At 44.6% G+C, this 21226-nt stretch overlaps 1 protein-coding gene across 5 annotated transcripts in view; it reads left to right on the forward strand.

Annotated features, from left to right (window-relative positions):
• Positions 1 to 21226, forward strand: part of arhgap32b (Rho GTPase activating protein 32b) — a 100866-nt gene that overhangs the window by 39526 nt on the left and 40114 nt on the right. For all 5 annotated transcript variants that reach the window (XM_068599940.1, XM_068599937.1, XM_068599939.1 and 2 more), the window contains 3 exons: positions 2286 to 2391; positions 6442 to 6536; positions 7177 to 7261. In XM_068599940.1, coding sequence (XP_068456041.1) covers positions 2389 to 2391; positions 6442 to 6536; positions 7177 to 7261 — 183 coding nt within the window. In that variant the 5' untranslated portion in view covers positions 2286 to 2388. The remainder of the gene's footprint in view (positions 1 to 2285; positions 2392 to 6441; positions 6537 to 7176; positions 7262 to 21226) is intronic.

Here is a 21226-nt window from a genome sequence, read left to right on the forward strand (position 1 = left end):
ATAACCACTTTCTAAACCTATAATAAATCACCCTTTGTGAGCATAGCTGATGAATGCAGCACAGTTTTATATTTTTTTTCAAAGGAATGCAGTGTGGTAGGCCTGCATTAAAGTAGTAGTAGAGTACATGCTTCAAAGATGTGGATTCTAGTCTGACAGTTTGAATCATAATATGATAGAATTGTATGTGTTTGGTACTTGCTAAGATTTTGATTGGAGTATCTCCTAAAAAGTGAACATAATATTAGACTATTTATGAATGTGTATCTCCCAGTACACTCTGGTTCTTGCACTTTATTTGCGCTCTCATATTTTCTCTCTGACCTCTTGTCGAGTCATTTATAATCAAGGTTATGTAAACGACCTTTCATGTCCCAAAGCGGTGACTGTCTGCTCCATTTCTAAGGAATCTCAGTAATCTTTTTCAGCCTCACTGGCTTTAATAAGGTCTACATACATACATACATACATACATACATACATACATACATACATACATACATACATACATACTGTGTGTGTTTATGTGTGTTTGTTCAGGATTTGGTGCAGTGGGCTGGACTACAATAATAAGAATGATGGCATGGCATTTATGAGCAGTCTGTTATCCTTTAATTGACGGTTCATTTGTCAAAAGCGTATTGCCTGTCTTTAGTGATCTGTAAGTATAACAATGGTATTTTATCAGAGCCTAACTCCCCAATGATCCGCTTTCACTTTTTGAGAACGCTTTTCAAACATTCTGTTCACTTTCTGAATTGAAAATGTTGGAACGATACTATAAACTAGTAGTTGACTTGTTAATCCATTGCGGGAGATATATCATATTTTCCACTGAATAACAATAAACAGTTCTGGCAAAAAGCTGTCATATAACACCAGTAGAGGGTTAACTAATGTACGAGTGGTGGACTGTATATCTGGACTGTAAAGGACGGCTCTGGTAGGGCTAGCAACCTGTCAATCACAAGCTCCTTTGGACAGGCACAGAACCACAGGTTAGTCGACAAGGCGGCACAGTGTCGACTCATGGTTTTGATGGTCCCTACCCTGTCATAATATGACTAAACAATGAAGTAAGATCAGGGAGAAGCAGAGCAAGAGGGAGCACAGAAAATTGCTTGTTATTACTGAACTTCACTTTCCCGCATTGAGACTCGGAGCCCCCGGCCCTTAAGCCCAATCATGTCAATGCAGAGACTTTGTTTTGGGGTTCGCTGTACGCAGTCGTCTTGCAGCTGCTACAGTCGGTTCCATCCTCCCCCAAAACAGCCATCATTACTGTTTTTCAAATACTTCGGTGTGTCTACTCAACTTTATGTGATCCATGGAGATGTAGCGTCACGGCTGCATTCAGGATGATGCTTCAAAATCATCCTCGACTTTGTGTGTGTGTGTGTGTCTCTGTGTGTGTGTCTGTGTGTGTGTCACAAGTCACATTTTTTTTTTTAAACTGCTGATATGCAAATCTGTTTCATTTCCATCCCCGTTCTCCTCTAAGCGTCTCTGGAAACAGTGGCGATCTTTGAAGTGGATGAGAAGTCTGCGCAGAGAGACGTCTCATCCACTCAAAGTTGTCCCCCGAAGGCAAACGCTAATTCAATTAGACCTTCATCAGATCTATTAGTGTTCTGTCCGTTTTCATTTTCTTTGTTGGGCCTCTGCATGCTGACCACATTATGTTCTTTCAGACACACCCCGCTTGTCCCCCACGCAGATGGTTAGACTAACCCTCATCGCGCTCCAACTGGCCATTATTTTTTATGAGTAATCCATTCTTTAGTTCCTCTAAAAGGTGTCCAAACAATGATGACAAATAGCCTTTCACAGCTTCCCTGAAGCCCAACATTAATGTCAAGGTTTCTTATTTCATCTCACTGTCGGAATTCCTAAGATATTCCAGTCATGACAATAATTCAGAGAAAAGCAGCAAATCCTCTTGTTTTGAGAAGTTGGGAATAAGGAAGCTTGAAAGGTGCAGGTTAATTTTCTGTCTATTGTCTCATTACGGCAGCTCTATTTCACAGACTGAAAAAAACAAACCTCCAACTTGCTTTGACATCAATCTAAGTAAAGCTGAACACTTCTCGCTTGAAAGAAAACACATCTTTTACTTCTTTGATAATCGATAATTAAGTCATTCTGTATGAAGCAAGTGATTCCCCTGAAACTTTGGCCAGTTGTTTGGACAAAACAAGCAATTTTAAGACATCACTACTAAACGTTTAACAGTCTAATAATCTGTGCAATACTCATCAGATTCATGTGTGTGTTTTGGGCTGTAGGGGCCTGAGGCCTGGACGTCACCTGGAGGACGACGACATTGTGCCTGAACTGGCTAACATCCACCCCAGAGAGAGACCCGACTGGGAGGAGACCATCAGTGCCATGGTGAGACACACACGCACACACATGCACACACACGGTCTCGCTCTGCATATACACAAACCTTTGCACACGTGAAAGTGACGCTGTTTTGTATACATACATTGAAAGCAGAAAGTGTCTTCATCAATGTCCCGCTCTTCTCTCGGGTCAACGACAAGCTCACTTTTATAAACCTGGTACAATGTCCTGAGGATGTCGTCTGGAGCTGCTCTTTAACCCAAATCTCGTTGTCTTGGACATTTTCGTAAACTGCTCTGAAGTCGGCATGAACTGTCAACAGTTCTCATCCGCCGTGGTTATTTGTATAAAAACACACAATTCAAATGATTAGGAAACGAATCATCAAGCATCACTAGTTTTAATCCTGTGTTATAAGCTGCTTTGAGCTGGTGTTAGGAAGACTAGTAATAGTCCCTCTTATAGGTCCCTCTTATATATTTTGTACTGCTGTGAAAACGTCTTCATCTGTTTATTCAGGTTTCTTGCCAAAAACAAGATAACATTTGAACACAGGGGATTTTTGTCTTGCAATTGTAACAAATTGTAAAAAACTTTATGGGTAGCGGCAGCCCACTCGTGTAAATGTGACCCGGAAAAACTTAAACATGTGTCTGACAGTCAATCGATTGTCTTTGTGTGAATGGACCCGTCTTCTTCACCCCCACAATATTTGCATCCTTTAGTTTTTTGCAGCAGCCGGTTTTGTGTGTCCGGTCGGACGGCATCGGACGATTGCGCTCTCCCGCACCCGTGTGACGTCTCGATAAGTTCAGGTTGCAGTGCACGTGTGCGCGAAAGGGGCTCTGAGCGCCGAGAACCAGCGATAACGCCGCACCGCCCTCGTCGGCCTGTTTGCTGCCTGTCACGTTCTTATCAGCGTTCCTTTTTAACTCGCCGGATTGATTAGTTGTGTATCTCTCTCCTATCCACACTGTGTATCCTCCATTGTCAGATATTGGTGATTAATGCCGTGCCTATAGCTTCCCCACTCCTTCTCGTTCCTCATCTTGCTCTTCTGCGTGCTCCCGTGTCATCCGTTTATTTCAGCCTGTCTCTCTCCGAAGGCTGCATTCCATTCACCCGACAGCGGCATTCATTATTTCCTTCCCTCCCATCTTTGGTTTCGGGTCTCGCTTCTTCAGCATCGACAGCACGTTGAAAAATGAGGCCGTCTCCATGGTAACGTGCAGAGCCACCCGTGGTCGGCGCGTGGTTGGAGCCCTATCGCGAAGTGCTCACTTCGATCGGGCAACGCACAGAGAGAGGCAGGGAGAGGGGCAGAGCAACAACAATCTTGCCAGGCTAATGAATATTGATCATAGGAGGCGGGGCTTGTGGTACCACAAGTCTGCTATTCTTTGTTCAATATTTGATTTAAGGGACTCTGTGCCGGAGCGACCTGCATTATGCATGTCTCCCTGTGGTTGGAAGGAGACGATGAGAAGCGCAGAGCAACTTGGTGTAAGCCGTCACACCGACGCGCTGTTGCACCGTGTGGGATAGATCCGTTCTGTGTGGACTGCAGAGCGACGCGTTAAAGGAACTAAACACTCCCGGATCCCTGCGACACAATGATGAAGGGAAGCGTGGACTCTTTTTCAGTGATTATAGATCTACTGTGACACACACACAGCATTTGGACCATGGGACGAGGAAGAGGCTTGCACAAGTTCAAAGCTTTCACGTTGATTTTTAAAACATCACGCAGTCACACAGTCGAGGAATATGCCAACACACACGCACACAGACACATTTTACTGGGAGAAAGTAGCTCAAGCTGACTACTTGATATAGTTGTGACGCTATGACAGTTTGAGCTTGTAAAGCCTTTGTATAATGCGGCTGTTATTGTCATCAAATTGGAATTTGCCAATTAAAATATTCAATTAAAATTAAATTTGCGATAAATGCTGGGAGATGTGTCTGAGCGGTGAGTTCGCTGCGTTCCAGCAGCTCTTTTTCGTCTAATAACGTTCACCAAATGTTTAGAAGGGAAATATTCGCCGTCTGAATTCAAGCTTCTCTCTTTCAACAAACTCAGATGGGCTTTATTGCCTCATTAACCAAAACACACTTCATTCAAACTTTACAGACACAACAATAAAGCTGTCCGACACAGTCTTGGTTAGCTTTTTCACTGTTCCAACAATCAGCATCTGTCGATCCTTAACTCAGTGTGAGAGGTGAAAGTATTCCGGCTCTACTTTGAAAGCCACTGCTCAGCAGGCAGCTGGCCCAGCGCTAAAACAATCGTTCTTTGAAGGTAGAAATTAGCAATTTACGACAAAAATCGCCGATATTATTCTTTGTAGAGAGACTGCAGATCCTTCAATTGAATCAACTGATCAATCAGTCGACAATGTCGTCGGAGCGTTCGTCAACTACAAATGTCTTTTGTGAAAAACGGCCCTAAACGGAATGAGGAACTCAAATGAGGACCTGAAACCAGAGAATGTTTTCCATCTTTTGCTTGAATGTTTCTCTGAAACAATTAATCGAACCTCAAACCAGTCTTTTTTTTTTTTCCATGGACAATTTGGTCAACTGGTCGTTGCAGCTCTACTATATATGTGCAGAGGCCTCTGACAGCTTTGTGCGGTGACCACCTCGGATAGACCACGACCTCATCTGCAGACCACCTTTACTGTCACTGACCTCTTGACCGTGGAGTCGCAAGCTGAATACAGGAACACTTTTTCCATCTCGCCTGATCACATACCCACTGACCTCACTCGGCCCTCTCTGGTGCTTTTGTCTCACAGGTCCATTCTGCTTTTACTTTCAGCTCTGTTTTGCCAATCAATCTTTTCCTTACCACCTTACCTCAACTTGTTCACTCTCCCAGGTGTCCTCCAACAAGCTGCTGTCAGATTACTGAAATGAAAATCCCACGATGACTTTATCCACTGATGCAATGTTTTGGCTCCAAACTCGGTTTCCCGGATTAATGTATTGTTGTCCACAGCTGCATTCGATTTTTACTCTAATTTAAGCATAATGAAAAACAATGTGCGTGTGTTCTTTGGAAAGGAATGCATTACTTAAGGACAGCGAGCGCCTGCGTGCAGTAAATGTTTTGCCCAAACACTGAAACAACCGGGTTTGTAGCCCGACTGGTGTTGACTAATCCTGTTTGAGCAGGCTTTGGTTGCATGCAGTTAAAGAGAGGAGCGCTGCACTGGCAGAAATGCAATGTGGGAACACACCGGATACTGAGCATGATTTATGTTTATTAGCTAATAAATAAACCGTTAACTGAGTGTAAACTCATTATGACCAAAAGTCAAATAGAGGTATACCGACTCCTCTGCCTCCAGGCTGGCGTTGGAGGTCCAGGATGTTCAGTTGGGAACACAAAAACACTTCAAATGAGGAGCAGGTTTACAACTCCGGGAAAGTTGTCAGCAGTTCATTCGGTTATTTTTTAGGCAAACTGTCGAAGGAGTAGTTCACAAGGAAGGTACGACCCGCTCTCTGCACCAAACCAGTCAGAGAAAAGAACGGGATCAAATATCAAAATAGGAGTGAACAATTGACACAGGTATATAGAGTTAGAACTTTAGATGTTTCAACCCTTTGTGTCTTTAAGTAATCAATATTTGACTTTCACTAGCAGGTGATACTGTAGCTCAGCACATCAAACATAACAGCTTTGAACATCATTTATTATAATAGTGGGATGCTTTGGTTACAGAACTCTCATGATAATTTACAAGTCAGCTCTAACAATTTACCACTTGACCCGAGCAACCTGGTGCCTCACTCAGCCTCTTGATTATTACATTTGTACACTTCCTTGTTATGAATTTCATTTGCTGGCCATTTCATTTGCTGGCCTTCTTCTGAACAAGGTAGTTGTTGATTTTAATCCGGTAAACTGCACTATACCACTTCACCGTCTCACATGTTCGTAATTAACAAATTGAAGTTGACATTGTGTCGGCAATGTGACCAACAGCATTTTTCCTCCATCAACACAACAAACTCTTGAGCGATGTCATATTTGAACGCTTCAGCAGCATCCGCTGACGGTCCTGTGTTTGTGCGTTCTAGGCAAGGAGCGCCGAGATCCCCGAGCTGAGGGCGGAGCCCCTCATGCGCTCATGCAGCAGCAGCACAGCCAGCATGAAGGTCAAGAATGTCAAGAAGTAAGTACTCACTCACTCACAGACTCACTCACTCTCTCTGTCACTCACTTTATCTGTGTCTCTCTTTTACTTACTCTCTGTGTCTCACTCTCTTTCTGTGTCTCTCTCTCTCTGTCTCTCTCTCTCTGTCTCTCTCTCTGTCTCTGTCTCTCTCTCTCTCTCTCTCTCTCTCTCTCTCTCTCTCTCTCTCTCTCTCTCTCTCTCTCTGTGTCTCTCTCTCTCTCTCTCTCTCTTTGTATCTCTCTCTGGTTCTCTGTGTGTGTGTGTGTGTGTGTGTGTGTGTGTCTCTCTGTCTCACTCTCTGTGTCTCTCTGTGTCTCACTTTCCCTGCGTATCTCTCTCTGTGACTCACTCTCTCTCACAAACACACTTGCACACAGAGAGACACCTCCACCTGTCTCCTCTGCCTCTCTCAACTCTCCCCATCCCTCCGTTCATCTCAGTGCATCGCTCTCAACTGCCTGTTTTTCTTCGCCTCCGTTTCCATTCACGAGTCTATTTCTGTGTCTTCCTCCTCTTCTCTGTTTGCATTGCACCCTCCTTCTAATACCAGTCATCCACACACTTAGCACTGAGGTGTTATCATGAGCACAGGACAAAGTGGCCAACCAAACTGTGTACTTGTGTGTCATGTTTGCAGACTATGCTTCACCAAGGGCCACTTCCCGAAGCTGGCAGAGTGCGCTCACTTCCACTACGAAAACGTGGACTTTGGCACGATTCAGGTAAAAGACCTTGAAGCTTTTCCTCCTCAGTTACATCCCCACATTAATGGAACGTTTCATCCCACGCGTGACGATGGCGCGTCCCTCTCCATGTGTCCGCTTCACCGGTTTTAACATTTCAGAGGGAGGTACATGACATCCTTGTTGTAGACGAAGCTTTAAACCTTTTATGGGTGATAAATCTGAAAAAAATGACTCTCATAAACACAGAAATATGACTTGCATGTCTCTTCAAATTGACGTCAAGCTGACTTCATCCTTTTTTATGATTTGCGTTTGTTTGTTATCTTCCTGGGTGCCCAATGGGCTCTCCAGCACGACCTCATCCGTTCCAGCTCCACACACCTCAGTGTGAGTGTTGTGTGTGTAGGAGTGGTCACTGATGGGTCTAAGTATTATGTGTCTACCCTCAAATCCGACAAAGAGCTAATGTAGCCTCTTTGATATCAGAATGCAATTTAAGTATTAATATGAATCCAAAGTACAGAAGACTTTGACACTTTTCTCTATGCTGACTAACTATCTAAACTTAATTTCAACTTTGGTACACAACTTTGCATTGTATTACATTGTGAGACGTTTCCCGTCGCTGACAATACATGAAACAAAAACTACAAGAATCAAAGCAATAGTTCAAGGGACCCACTGATGCCATTATGAAGAGGAGGAAGATCAATGCAATGTATGGTAATAGAGGGCTGCAGGGATGATGTCATTTTTGGAAGGAAGTGAGCATCGCACTGGCTCCCTCGCCAAAAATGCTGAATTATTGCAGGAAAAAAAGCTCTGTTGCAATCGCCAGAAGTGAAAAGCTAACGTTTAGGCTCTGAATAAACTACAATGTGGTCACAGGACTAGACGTGTAGTCCTCTCATTTAGCCACTTGTTTCTAAGGGAGGGGCATCTTCTGAAGCAGTTCATGTTGTCGAACAAAACGTTAAAATCTCTTCAGCTTGTGTCAACCACAGATCTTGTTTTTGACATCCAACCAAAAACCCATTTAAAAAACAAAAAAACATTGACTTTGAGATGAAATATGCGGAAGTGCAAAATTGCTGACTCATTCCGGCAGCACTCCATGTTAATTACTTTCAGGAGATGGCATTCATACTCCAGGCTTATCAGTCGGTGTGATAAAAGAGGATCCCACCCCGCTGACATCTTCTACACAGCACGTTGCCAGCAGCTCTTTGCTGTAGAGCTCTTCAGTTCCTTTCCCATGCATGTGTTTTGCATCTCTTCGGGCCCTTTCACAACTACCTTGTGTGGTCCGGACTAAATTACAGATGTGACATTAGGGTTACACGGTTCTTTAGTGCTCTTGAATAGTTGCAATGTGAAACTAACGGAATCAAAAATGCTAACCTTAGTTGGGACTTTTAGATGTGGATCAGTATTTAGAAGGAACTTGGATAAAAGCAATTTGAACGTCTTAAAAAGTCGGTAAAAGTTGTTTCTCGGTCATACCGTGGAGTCTGCCGAGGCTGTGACATATCGTTTTCCTGATCCGGTGCAGAGGTACGAGTAGTAATTAATAGTGGGTTTGATCCACTAGTCAGCCGGGATTAGCACAATGAATGGCACACTCCACCGCTTTTACTCATGCGGTGCGATTCCCTACATGACTAGTTGAACTGTCCAGCCTGTGGAGCCAGTTGTGAAACGTCTTCTGTGGTTCTGGGAGGAGCTCTTGGAAGTAAAAAATGATGATGTCATGGGGAATATCTCAGAATATCTCACACATTTCTCACATATTTTGTACTGCAAGGATGCGTTTAAACTCGAGGGTGTGGGATATGAACGAAGCAGACACTTAGGTGGGTCTGATGAAATACACCACTCACTTGTATTATGGGAAATGTAGGATCCATTGTTGGGTTGCATTAGAATCCTGCGGACTAAAAGTCTAGATATCGAGGACTCTGTTGCTCTTAATTTTGAACAATATGTTCAGTCGCTCCTTGTGGTGAACCTAACTTTCTGTAAGTGCAGTACTAAGTTGCTCCTTAACGGTTCTCGGGTTCACGGTTTGCATAAAGGGTGTAAAGATGAAATGATTTAGCGGTTTTAAAGCAGCTTTCACTCCTTTTCCACTATATTTGGCAGTTTTGGTATCTCCTCATGAAGAAAGTCCCGTTTCTCCCTCAGACAGCTTTGTCATAATGTCAGGAGACCAGCAGGGGTCAGCAGTCTGCTACATTTATTGCACACTGAGGCCGGGGAAATACTTTGCTAAAAACGCTTACCACTGTCTACTTCAGCCTGCAGGCTATTTGTTGATGTAACTCAGGTTACACCACAGAAACCATCCATTCATCCACCGCATGCACAATGGCAAGTCCTCAGCTAAAAGCCGTCGGTCTGCAGTCAGTAGATTGGTTCTCCCTTTGTTGTCCCAGCTGTGTGCGTGCTGGCTGGTCATACTGGCGCAGCAGAGCAGCACTACTGTCTTACCCTTTGTGGATTCGCACAACACTTCAGCTTTCCCTGTCTTTTTGTTTCGCCGCTCCGTGGTTTTTAGTATTCAGCGGCGCGGCTGCTGCCTCGTTTCTGGAGTGAACAGAACTTCCCCCCCGAATGAAAAAAGTTGCGTCTCCTTTGTTTGAGGAATTAATTGTTCTTTATATGCATAAAGCATTTCCGTATTGTCAATCGGTGTATAATCCAGCATCAGCCAAACATTTTATCCATTTTATGAATCAGTCACAAATGTGTTCCTTTTTATTTGGATCAGGACATGTTATACTTTTTGATGAATGAAACCATTGCTGTCGGAGAGAGTTTCCTCAAATCAACCTTTTCCATTCATTATTGAGGTTGTTTGATTGACGCGTCGCATGGACACGTCCTCGTGAAAAGCTGAGTGTGGCGCTGCCAACTGTCATCTGTGATAGCTGTAGCTATCATTAAAATGGTGTCTCCCAGTTTAGAAGTGTGTTGTTAGTTAAAGCTCCACCAGTAGTTCTCCTTCGAGCCTCTCAGGTCGTGTGTGCAGTATACCGGACCGCTGGCATCGGGCCTTCTGCTTGGAGACATATTCTTTCATTTCCATAATAAAAAGCCTCGCCAAAGGAGAGTTTGAGTCAGGCAAGGTTTTGTTGTGGAAACATTAGGATGTCATTGTCAGTGAAGGCCAAAGAGGAGGGCGCCTGTATTCAGAGCTGCACTTGCGTGGCAGTTGTTTTTCTTTTCTGATACTTGTATTTCAGGCTCTCTTGGCCTGTTGTTTTGGAAAAGCGGGGTTGTTTTTGTCCAGCCATTTGTTTGGTCATTGAGACCAAGTGGATTCTTTCCTCAAGTTTAGATTTTGTTATTCAAATGTTCAAACATTTTCTGATTTGCTGGTGAGCTGCATTTATTAGATTGTAATGTTGCCTTAGTGTGTCATGAGCTCCGATACGGTCGGTAGACACAACAAAGCCAAAAGGTGCAGACAGTTTTCAGCCCAATGTATTGCACATTGTAATAAAATGTTGTAAAAAAAATCTGAAATGCGAGATGAATGCTTGTTTCCATCCACTACTGATATGGGATGTGTTTCATGGAGATAAACAGTCAGTAGACAATTCTCTAGTTGAAAAATTGTTTAGGGCACAAAATGAAGCGCCGTCGAGCCTCAAACAGTGGACAACAATGTAGAAAACTGGATTTTAAATGGGACATTTGCGTTTGTTTCATGTGTTAATGTGACAAATGTCCAAAGAGACGAGAGAGTGTACCTTCCCTGAGCTCTGTTGCTCTCTGGAAAAGAGTTTAGGAGCCACTGCTCCATGTTGGCTGCACCTTTTACATTACTTCGAGACAAAAGATACAGCTGGAATATGACTTTATACTTACGATCTTGCTTTGACATTCGAGACACTCGGCCTAACCCTTATGGCCTAACCCTGATGCAATGAGCATTCCCAGATCCAGTTTATAATCCGTCAGGAGGATTCAGGCCTTTTGCATGAAGGTGATATAATGACAAAAGCTGATGGGTCTGTTTCCTCCTCCACCTCGTCCACCGTCGGTAGAGCCTCCTGAAAGGATCAAAACAATGGAAGTTGTGCCACCAGACACACTTGTTCAGTCAGGCTGCCGGCTCAGCGTGAGGACCATGAAGCTCATGTATGACGATAAGCTGCTGGTCATCCGAAAACTCTCTTATTCTCAAATCCCCTGCATTTGTATAGCAAACGTCATGTAACGTGTGTGCCAAACAAAACCACAATAACACAATTCAACCGTATTGCATTAAAGCATTACCAGTGCTATCGTTAAAGTAACCCAAATTAAAAGCCAAATTGGATCGATAGCTCAAACTATGATTTTTAAAAGGAACAACAGAAACCAACATTTTGTTGGTTTCATTTGCTCATAAAACTGCTTTGGGCTGCATGTTTTCCTAATGTCTTTCTTGTTTACTTGCTGGCTCATTCTGTGTTATATCAAATTTGCCAGAGGGAGGTATTTGCGTTAGACAGAACCACTTCGCTTAACAATACCACCGTTGAAGTAGTAGAAGTTAAAATGTAAGCGAACTCGTTGACCCGGTCCACATGCTGTTTATATTGAGTTTCAGCCGCACAGCGTTCTGTTGAGAGGAGATGGCTGTTTGCCGTAACCGGCATGTGTATCTAATAAAGTTGCCACTTTCCACAGACCTCCCTCATACTTCCATTATTTTTAACATTTAGTGTTTATTAGTGTAAATACTATCTCCTGGTATCCTCCCGACAGTCTCTTCTCCACTTGCTGTCTGTGTTGAACAGCCTCCAGCTTCCCCTCTTCTCCCCTCCGCTCCCAGCACTACATGATACAATCTGCAGCCAGACACCAGGAAAACAACTTTATTGACTCCGACACTCTGTCCCCGTCGGCCCCGTTCGTACATATGGTTTATCTGCACCCTAGCATTTTGTCCCGTCTCGACGCATGTGCACCGCCCTGAGGTTCAAGCTCGTACACATCTTACTATTAATGGAGGGTTCAAAAACAGTGTGAGCCGGCGTCCAAGAACTGTGGCACAGTTTTCAACTGCAGTTTGGTATACAGTGATTAACAGCGTCTGAAGTTATAAAAGGGAACTCCACTCAAAAATAGATTTTGAGTCCCTTTTCCTGTGCAGAGTGATGAATGTGCAGTGTTTTGTTTTCACATTCACCTGCTGCCGGAGGAGCGCTTGTCTGCACTCACCCTAAATATAGTTCAACACCTCGAGTAGGGCCGGGCGGTGTGGAGACAATTACATCTCAAAATCCCTGTGATCCCCATGTGAATATTGCAGCAATTGGAGAGTTTACTGTTGACTGTGTGTTGGATATATTATTATATCCAACATATATATATATATATATATATATATATATATATATATATATATATATATATATATATATATATATATGCACACACACACACACACACACACACACACACACACACACACAAAACCTGATGCTATCTAGTCTTTTATCACAATATCAATATGTTATCAAAATACATATATATTGGTTAGCCAGCCCGAGACTGGACCAACCAGCAGGATTTATAACATCACCGTTTGGCCGTCAATCACAGTCCGGTTTGTCCGGACAAATGCGAAGCTGGAAGCCTCCAATGCAGATGCACTGAGAACAAGCTATTACTCAACATTTCACCACGATTAGCTCCAAATCCACAAAACCAGCCTGCGATTGACTGGGAGTCCTTGGAGCACAGCCGGCCTATACTGCGCTACGATTGGCCAGTCTGCGATCTCGGGGATGTTTCTTGGAAAAGGGACAATTGCGTAACGTTCGACCGACTCCGTTATTTCCTGCCATTTTGTTTTACGGCCTTCCACAGTGGCAGTAAGGTCACAGCCAGACAGCCACCTTTCTCTCCTCACACACATTGATGTGTACGCAGGAAGTAGAACGCACCAAAGAAATCCATATAGTACGGCTTTGACAAATGTTACTGCCATTCATGTCGGTTTAGCAGGTATAGATTCATGATGAAACGTGATGATAAGTGTACCTTTTGTGTGCGTGAGAAAGACAAAGACAGAGCACGGCTCCGTGCTCGGCGTCCGACAATAATCACGGCGATCAATCTGAGTTTAACAGCTGTGAAGGACTGCCACCCCCTCCCTCCCTTTTCACAACAGTGACAAAGGCTGTGTGGGAGAATGAGAGCAGTAGGCCGTATGTATGCATGCGGTCACGCATGTGATAGAGATTGACGGCCCGTCCTCTCGGCCAGCTCGCTGTGTGCTGCTGTACGGCTGATGTGCCTCAGCTGCTCCCACCGTCAGACTGTGAAGTGATGTCAAACGGTCTGGAGGGGGGAGGGGGGATTTTCTCTGTGCTCCCGTCTATCCATCTATACCTCCCATCCCTCGCCTGCCCTGCGAGCTGAGCATCGTGACACAATATGCTTCGGCTGCCCACTCACTCCTTTCACTCACAAAGGGGCGAGAGAGAGATGCATGGAGTTGAACTCCCCCCCTCTAGCGGGACCCAATCCATCAACCGCAGCGCTGCACTGAAGACGGCGGCGGGCAGCACACACCCAGGAGGCAGGCTGCCCTTTTTAATGCCCAGTGGCGACCGATTGCCAGGTTCAGAGGATATTCAGGGTCGACATTGGATCTGTTGTAGCTGTGAAATAGTTCAGGAACATATGTTAGTCTGGATAACGCAAAGATACAATGTGATACAAACCCCCTTTATCACACATTCAGAGGACCACTTTCCACTCCCGGTGAGCAGGGGATGATGTAACGGTTGGACTCATTCTGCCCTTGTTAGAGGAAACAAAAGACCAGCCGGGCCCCACGCACACACACACACACACACACATACACACATTGTCACATTACCGCTCTCTCTTTCTCTGTGTCTCTCATGGTCGTTATTGGAGGACAACACAAAGAGGTTGAAAATGTGAACGTCCTCAAAGCCGAAATGCACATGATGAAGTGTGACAAAATCCCCTCCAGGAAGGAAAAGCAGCTCAATTAGCCATGACACTGTTAGAATGTTTCATCAATACTTCAAATTTAATTTAAACGTGACACTTTATCAGCTCAAGATTACGCCTGCTGCCGTTTGACATAAAGACTGACTAATTGAATCCAGTAGACTCTAGATGAAGCAAGCGGGCTGTGAGATTAGCCCAGCAATAATTAGTCTGTGCGACTTTCAATCCCAAATTACGTGCGATCACTTACAAAAAGTAATGCCCACTGTGTCAAAATATGTTATATTATGAACCATTTTTGGGCTCGTATCAAAGCAATGACTCCCATCTGCATACAAGTTTTCACCGAGAGTGTTGGTTCCCTTTCAATGCGTTCATTTGAATGTGGGTAGTATATCTCAGGGTCTCAGAGGGTTTGTGATTTAGAACTCGTTGTTGACTGGAAGATTCCCCCAGTTAGACAATGGTGTGAAAAGTTATGTGCACCGTTTTTTATGGGCCTCGCATCCTGGTGACTCATTCAAAGCAAAATTGTGTTTATATATATATTTATATTTTTTATGTCAATGCGGAAAGACAATCACTCACTCATTCATCCGAGTGATATTCATGCTCACTTTCACTAACGTAGTCTGGTTTGCAGCTCGACGAGACGGATTTGTTTCTCCATTTCCACCTTCACACTTGACAATCGTCCTCTCCTCTCTGACCTAGGAGGGCCTCCAGCGGGTGGGGGTGAGCGGGATGGGGTGGGGGTTCTTGGGACGTGTGAACATTTCAAACTGCTGACCTGGCTATTGGAGTAACAGCTTCACTCCAGGAGCGCTGGAAGCATGCTCAGAACGCCCCACGCCCCCTTTATTCTGGCCTCCGGGAAATGAAAACAGGGGAGATGGATAAGACAAAGTTGCAATTTCCTCTTGACATCGAGATGCTTCTGCATTCCGGGCGTTTCTCTGTAAAACTGAAATGTTGAGGTTCCTTGAGCAGAGGCCATTTTGCTTCTCACATAACGCACGACCGGCATTCCCAGAGTGGCCTAAATTAGTAATATGCACATATTCACGATACACCATTTTTAGCATGGTGCCCTTTCACCTGAGGGCTCTTTGTCAGGTCACTGCTCTTCAGCTTGTACTCCGGTGTCTAATGAAGTCCGCGTGAGCGCATCAGCACTCCAGTAAACCTTCTTCTGATGGGATTTGTTTTGCGATCCTGTTTCCAAGTCTGAATCTCATCCCCTCACATCAATCGCCCTCTGTGTTGAACTCCCATTGGACTCCTCTAGTCCTTTCCTGGAGTCGTCCTCATGGCTTTAGTAATGATTTTCAGAGTCGGTGCCCTCACACTTCCTCCTTTTAGGTCGGGAGGAGCTCGGCGATGCTCCAAACCCCTCCGGTGCTGCAGTGTGACAGAAATACCACGCGTGGAAAATGGTATCATGGGAGACCGGCCATTATTTTTGATCGCGACATTAATCTCCAGTTATCCTTCCGTCCCCCTTCATGATCCTCTTTCACCGAGGACGATGCTGTTCCTTTCGTCTTACTTGCGGACGGAGATCCGTTTGTCCGCCATTGGTTGGATTAGAAAGACGTGCATGCATTTACATCTAAATTCACAAAACGCAGTTTCGCTGCCAGATCCTGGCATGGAGGAGGGAGAGGAGGAAGATGAGGAGGAGGAGAAGCAAAAGGGTTTCTGGTTTTAGTCGTAGACAAAGGCGGTGTCATCTCGTCCACCAGCCCTGAAGAAGTTGCACAATGTCAGCAAGCACTTGTTTGCTTCCCAGCAGCCGGCCTCTGGTGTGAAAAGTTCTCGTAGCGCTGCTTCTGAGTTGTCCTGGCCAGCTCTCTTATGTCACAGTGGCAGCAGAGAACGGCGGGGGACAGACTCGCAGGAAATGAGAGCACAGAAGAAACGGCGTGGGCACTGCCGCTATTCTTAAGTTGTTTTTTTTTAAGGCGGAATGAGTAGGATTTGTTTGGCTGTGCGAGGGTGCTCGCCAGCGGGTGAAAGACTCTCTCGTTTTGGATTGAGTGTTGTCCGCTTGGTGTTTTTTCTCCCTCGCTGTATTTGCGTGTCTGACCTGTTCGTAGCATCCTCTTGCATGCGTGCTGACGGTCTGGCGCCCGGTGGCTTTGTTTTTATAGAGGTCGATGCCCAGAAACATTCCGGACACATCAAACATGAACGGAGAAGAGAAAATCCTGATACACCGCCTACTTCTAGTGGGTCATAGTGGAGATTTGTCTGTGTCTACGCATTATTTTCCGGTAAAGTTGGGATTTGATGTAAAAGGATGAACTGGTTAGAATTTCGATATGCTAATTATGACGAAGTCACGCAAATGTTTGATTGTATCAAGGTGACGACATTTTGGACAGATGGGGACGTGAACTGCAACATGAGTGGTTGAGTTGAGGCTTTACAACCACACAGGGGTTGTTTGAGTTTGAAACTCCCTCCATGTCAAGCAGCGTACTCGTGGGTTGCTAAGCGCTGCCATGTCTAATGCAGTAAAGAACACATGGATGTCCTCGGTCACTATAGTCAGTGATCTATCCTGGCTAATCTTCATTTTTATATACAACAATAACATAATTTAATGAGGGTTTTTAGCTTTTTTTCTCTCCATTGGACGCTTGAACTCCCACTGTCACTCCATTTCCTGGGAAACGTCTGACCTCCCCACATGTGATATGTGATAAACCAGTCCAGCCTGTCGGTGGCATAGCAGAGCGCGGAGCTGAGTGAACTGGGTCATCTTTGGATTATCATTTGATATTCATCAGGCAGACTTTGTAGATTTGATGCTCCGGCCAGACGTCCCGTGCCAACCGAGGATCGGCTCACCTTGAACACAGAACTGTGCAGCTTTTCTAACCGGAAAGCGACTGTTTGATCGCCAGACTTTCGCTTTGGATCTTCGGGAGCAGGTGTTGTGAGGGGAACATGTTTTTGTTTTTTTAAGTTTTGACCTGAGTCTCTTCAGGAATGAAGCTTGCAGCAGTAAAAGTAAGTAAATTATTTTTAGAACCTGAAGTTTAATTAAACTATGTTTTTACTATTGTCTTTGTTTGCCGTTGTATGTTTTTTCCTGCACAGTTGGGGATCTCGTGAGCTCTGCAGATTGCCTGCAGCTCCGTATCCTTGCGGCCTCTCTTGGCTCACACGCGTCCTCCTCGCCGAGGCCGGCTGCTTGCTTGGGTTTTCGTTCTCCTCTCCAGCAATAGTTTTTTTTTCTTCTTTTTTTCTTCTTTTAAAAAAACCCCATCCATTTCATGTGTGGATGACACACGTGAGGTCATCGCAGCTGATGCAACCTCAACTTTTCTTTCTTTTTCTTTTTTTGGGGATCCAGGTATTTGGCTGTAACCTGAGAGCAGACGTTAAGATTATATTTTTGGTGACTCTATTTCTACTAGACTGTCAGCTACCACACTCAGTGGTTATTTATTGTGGCATGAGTATTTAAATGCAGAGTTTGTTCCCTTATGTATTTATTCTTGCTGCATCAGCAAAGCTCCAGTTATTGACACACTTGATTGAGGTGCTTTGAGGTGGAATGCATTGATGTCCTTTGACCAATAATTTGCAAGGACTGCTGATTTTCAAAATGCCACTGTGCAAAAGGACAGCAGAGAGAGGACTGCACATGTGGAAGGAAAAAGGGGTGGGGGGGGGAAAGACCCCCGCCTCCTTTTCCCCCATGTTACCTCGCCTCTGCTTCTTTTCACTCCCTCCATCCCTACTCTTTGTCCTGGGAACGTACCAACCGGAGAGGGGAAGAGGAGGAGAGAAGGGGGAGGGGTGAGCCAGCATGTCAGGCAGGGGCGAGAGGAGGGAGCAGGGAGAGAATAGCATGTGGCGAGGGACAGAGAAAAGCAGACCGTGAGGCCGGCAGAAGAACGAGACTGAAAGAAAATAGCTTTTTTTTCTCCCGTTTTTTTTTAAGGGGGGGAGAGATCTACTCATTCCCTTCTGTTACTTCCTGCTGCTAATATAATTGGGTGTTAAAGTTCTGCTAAGTGCCAGCAATCAGAGAGAAGGAAGTATACAAGAGAAAGAAGACGAGGATGGTGGGATGGGAGAGAGGGCAAAATGGAGGAGAAGAAAGCGGTCCTGTTGAGGAATCCACCAAATAACCACCTCCTCTCATCCTCCACCACCACAAGCAGCACTGCTGCCTCCCGCCCTCTGTCTCTGTATCCCACACGGGGAGAGCTTATACCCTGTAAGTGAAAGAAAGTGGAGAGCTGACATTTCCGTCCCGCTGAGGGGGAACAGGACTCTGCCAGAACGGGATGTGCATTCTCTCACACACTTGCTCAGAGAAATAGACCGGGGACAGGTGTCGGAGTGTCAACCAGGGCCAGACTCGAATCTGCACGACATGAAGGGAAAGGAATAAGTGTAGGGAACTGAAAGGAGTGAAACCCCGACTTGAACTGCTGTGAGTACAAAGTGTCTTTCTGTCTTTTTGACTGTACCCTTTGGTTCTTTTACTTTGATTTTTCTTTTCTGCTGCCGCTCTGCAGTTGTCAGAGCAATGCTTCCCCTTTGTCCTTGTGTGCCTGCAGGACTCGCTTGTGTCCAAAATAAGGCTGTTGGGATTTAGCTTTCTTCTTTCTACAGGAACCTTTGTTAGAAAGATAGTGCAATGTCCCCATGGATGGGATCTATTTTGCTTTTACGGTACAAACAAGAAGAAATCAGAGCACACAGTCGATGTGCAGTTGTTCCAATCTGACCTTATACAGCTTGAGGACAGAGAGAAAGCAATACTTTTGTTTTCTAGTTGTCACAGTGATCTTTGTTGGGGTGTTTGTATTGCATTCCCATTGTTTAATGGAGCCGCAATACAAATATAATGATGTGTAGTTTGAACTTGAAACCAGTGCATGCAGAGAAGCTAATTCTTGATTATTTAGTTTCCTTTTTTTGTGAAAGACGACCTTTAGCCACAAAGAGCTCAGCCAGCCCAGGTCTGTCAAGATTGCAGCCCCCGCCCTCCCCTCCCCTCTTTGCTGTTGCTGAGGCCATAAGGACAATGTGTGCTAGTGCAGGTTGGATCGAAATCAAATCATAACGTGGTGTGCTGCATGCGTTGCAGAAAGCGGGCCTGGAATGGTAGACAACCTGTCTGGCAGGCCACTTCGCTCGGGATCTGGCACTGGATCTCATCACAAGTTGTAATTTTGGATAAACATCTGGCGAAAAGCAGAAGCACTCGCTGAAATGAAGCCGACACGAGTATCTTGTGTCTTACACTAAAATGCAAGCACTACTAGTTTTTATTTTGTGATGCAGCCAAGAGAAGATCACAGTATTCTTCCTCACTAGCTTGCTTTGCTTATTCAATAAATGCCATTAACTTCTCAAAGCTGTCAGCAGATGTTGAGTAGACAGTTTAGGACATGAAACCGGTGGCTAAATATGTCGGTCTCTAAACGCATCTTATTGTCACAATGTGATGCGTGTCTTCCTGCAGAACCCCTCGAACATTCTGCAGGCATTCTGCTTCTTCTGTGTGTTTTTAATCAATCGTAGACTACTGGGGCAAAACAATGAATCACTTTAAAGGCCTTGTCGGGAACTTTGTTAATCTGCCGGTGGGGAAAACGAAAGTCACGTCATCCTCTGGTGGTCGTGTAAAAAGGATACTTGTGGAGTCCTGTGTGTTTGGAAGTGCTGAAGGAACAGACTCTACAGATGCTAAAATGGTGTTTGTTTGGGAAGTTCATTATGTGCACACCTTTTTAGATATTTCTTGCTCACTGGGAGTTGTGTTTTTCTGACGTTTCGGCTGTAACACTTGTTAGTTCATAACTGTTAGTTCCTATTTGTTCATAACTTTTTTTAAGCATACCTGTATATTTTAGTTTATCATACAGTAAAACCACATGATTGATTTGGTAGTATTGAAGAGATAGTTTGCATGTTTTGAAGTGTGGTTTCATGAGGTAGTTATTTGTAGAGTAGACGCCCCTGGTTTGTAGAAACAGGCAGGAGTACCAGTACGCAAGCAAAGCAATGTACTACTGTGGCTGTATTTTAGACGCATACAAAAATCTGTATCAGTTGAAGTGAACGCTATATTTATACTATCCAATCCAGACTTGCCCTGTGAAACACCAAAGTCTGGCAATATCACAAACTAAGTGACTGAGGCAGTGGTAGACAAGCAATTCATGTTATACAAAGTAAAATGACAGTTTTGGTCAAAGGAGACTTGTGACTTTGAAGAGAGCATAGTTTGGATTCAACGGCTTCAGCTCGTTATTCTAAATATAGCCTGCACATTAACTTATCTAGATTTTTTTTTTAGGTTTCTATAATATGTTTTTGCTGCCCCCGTCCACAGCAGTGCATTGCTTTACTCCCGTGCTGGTACTCCAAACTCCAATCTATAGGTAAAATACAACCCCACTTCAAAACATCCGATTTGTCCCATTAATCTCATCACCCGGGATGGTTCCCAACATATCTGCACTGCTGAACTGCAATCACATGCTCCCACTTAATGATGATATTGTAGGAGCAAGAGGAAAGTCGGTGAACCGGTTCCCTCTCAGTTAAGGAAAGACTGATGGCACCAACTGACGCAATGTTCCACCGCTGGGCCGAGACTGAGTTTCTCATGGGACAAAAGGCGGACAGTTGGCGAATGTGAGCGCGTACCCTTCTTCTTGATTACCCTGACAGTCTTTAATGGAAATGACTGATAACAGCTGGGGACGGACGCTGCCCTAAGGAGCCGAAACTAAAAGTCAACAGCCATGCTAGCTGCTCTGGGAGTACATAGGCAAAGTAAATGGTAAATGTACCTGTACTTGTGTAGCACTTTTCAAGTCTTCTGACCACTCAAAGCGCTTCACACCCATTCATACACTGATTAGAGGGGCTAAGGTTCCACCCGCCCAATAGAAATAGCTATCATTCACATACATTTATACACAACAGGCACAGCTACAGGAAACATTTGGGGAATAAGTGTCTTGCCCAAAGATACAT

The sequence above is a fragment of the Clinocottus analis genome, unplaced genomic scaffold, assembly GCF_023055335.1.
Source record: "Clinocottus analis isolate CAN_PGR_092001 unplaced genomic scaffold, fCliAna1.0.p SCAF_5, whole genome shotgun sequence".
Lineage (NCBI taxonomy): Eukaryota > Metazoa > Chordata > Actinopteri > Perciformes > Cottidae > Clinocottus > Clinocottus analis.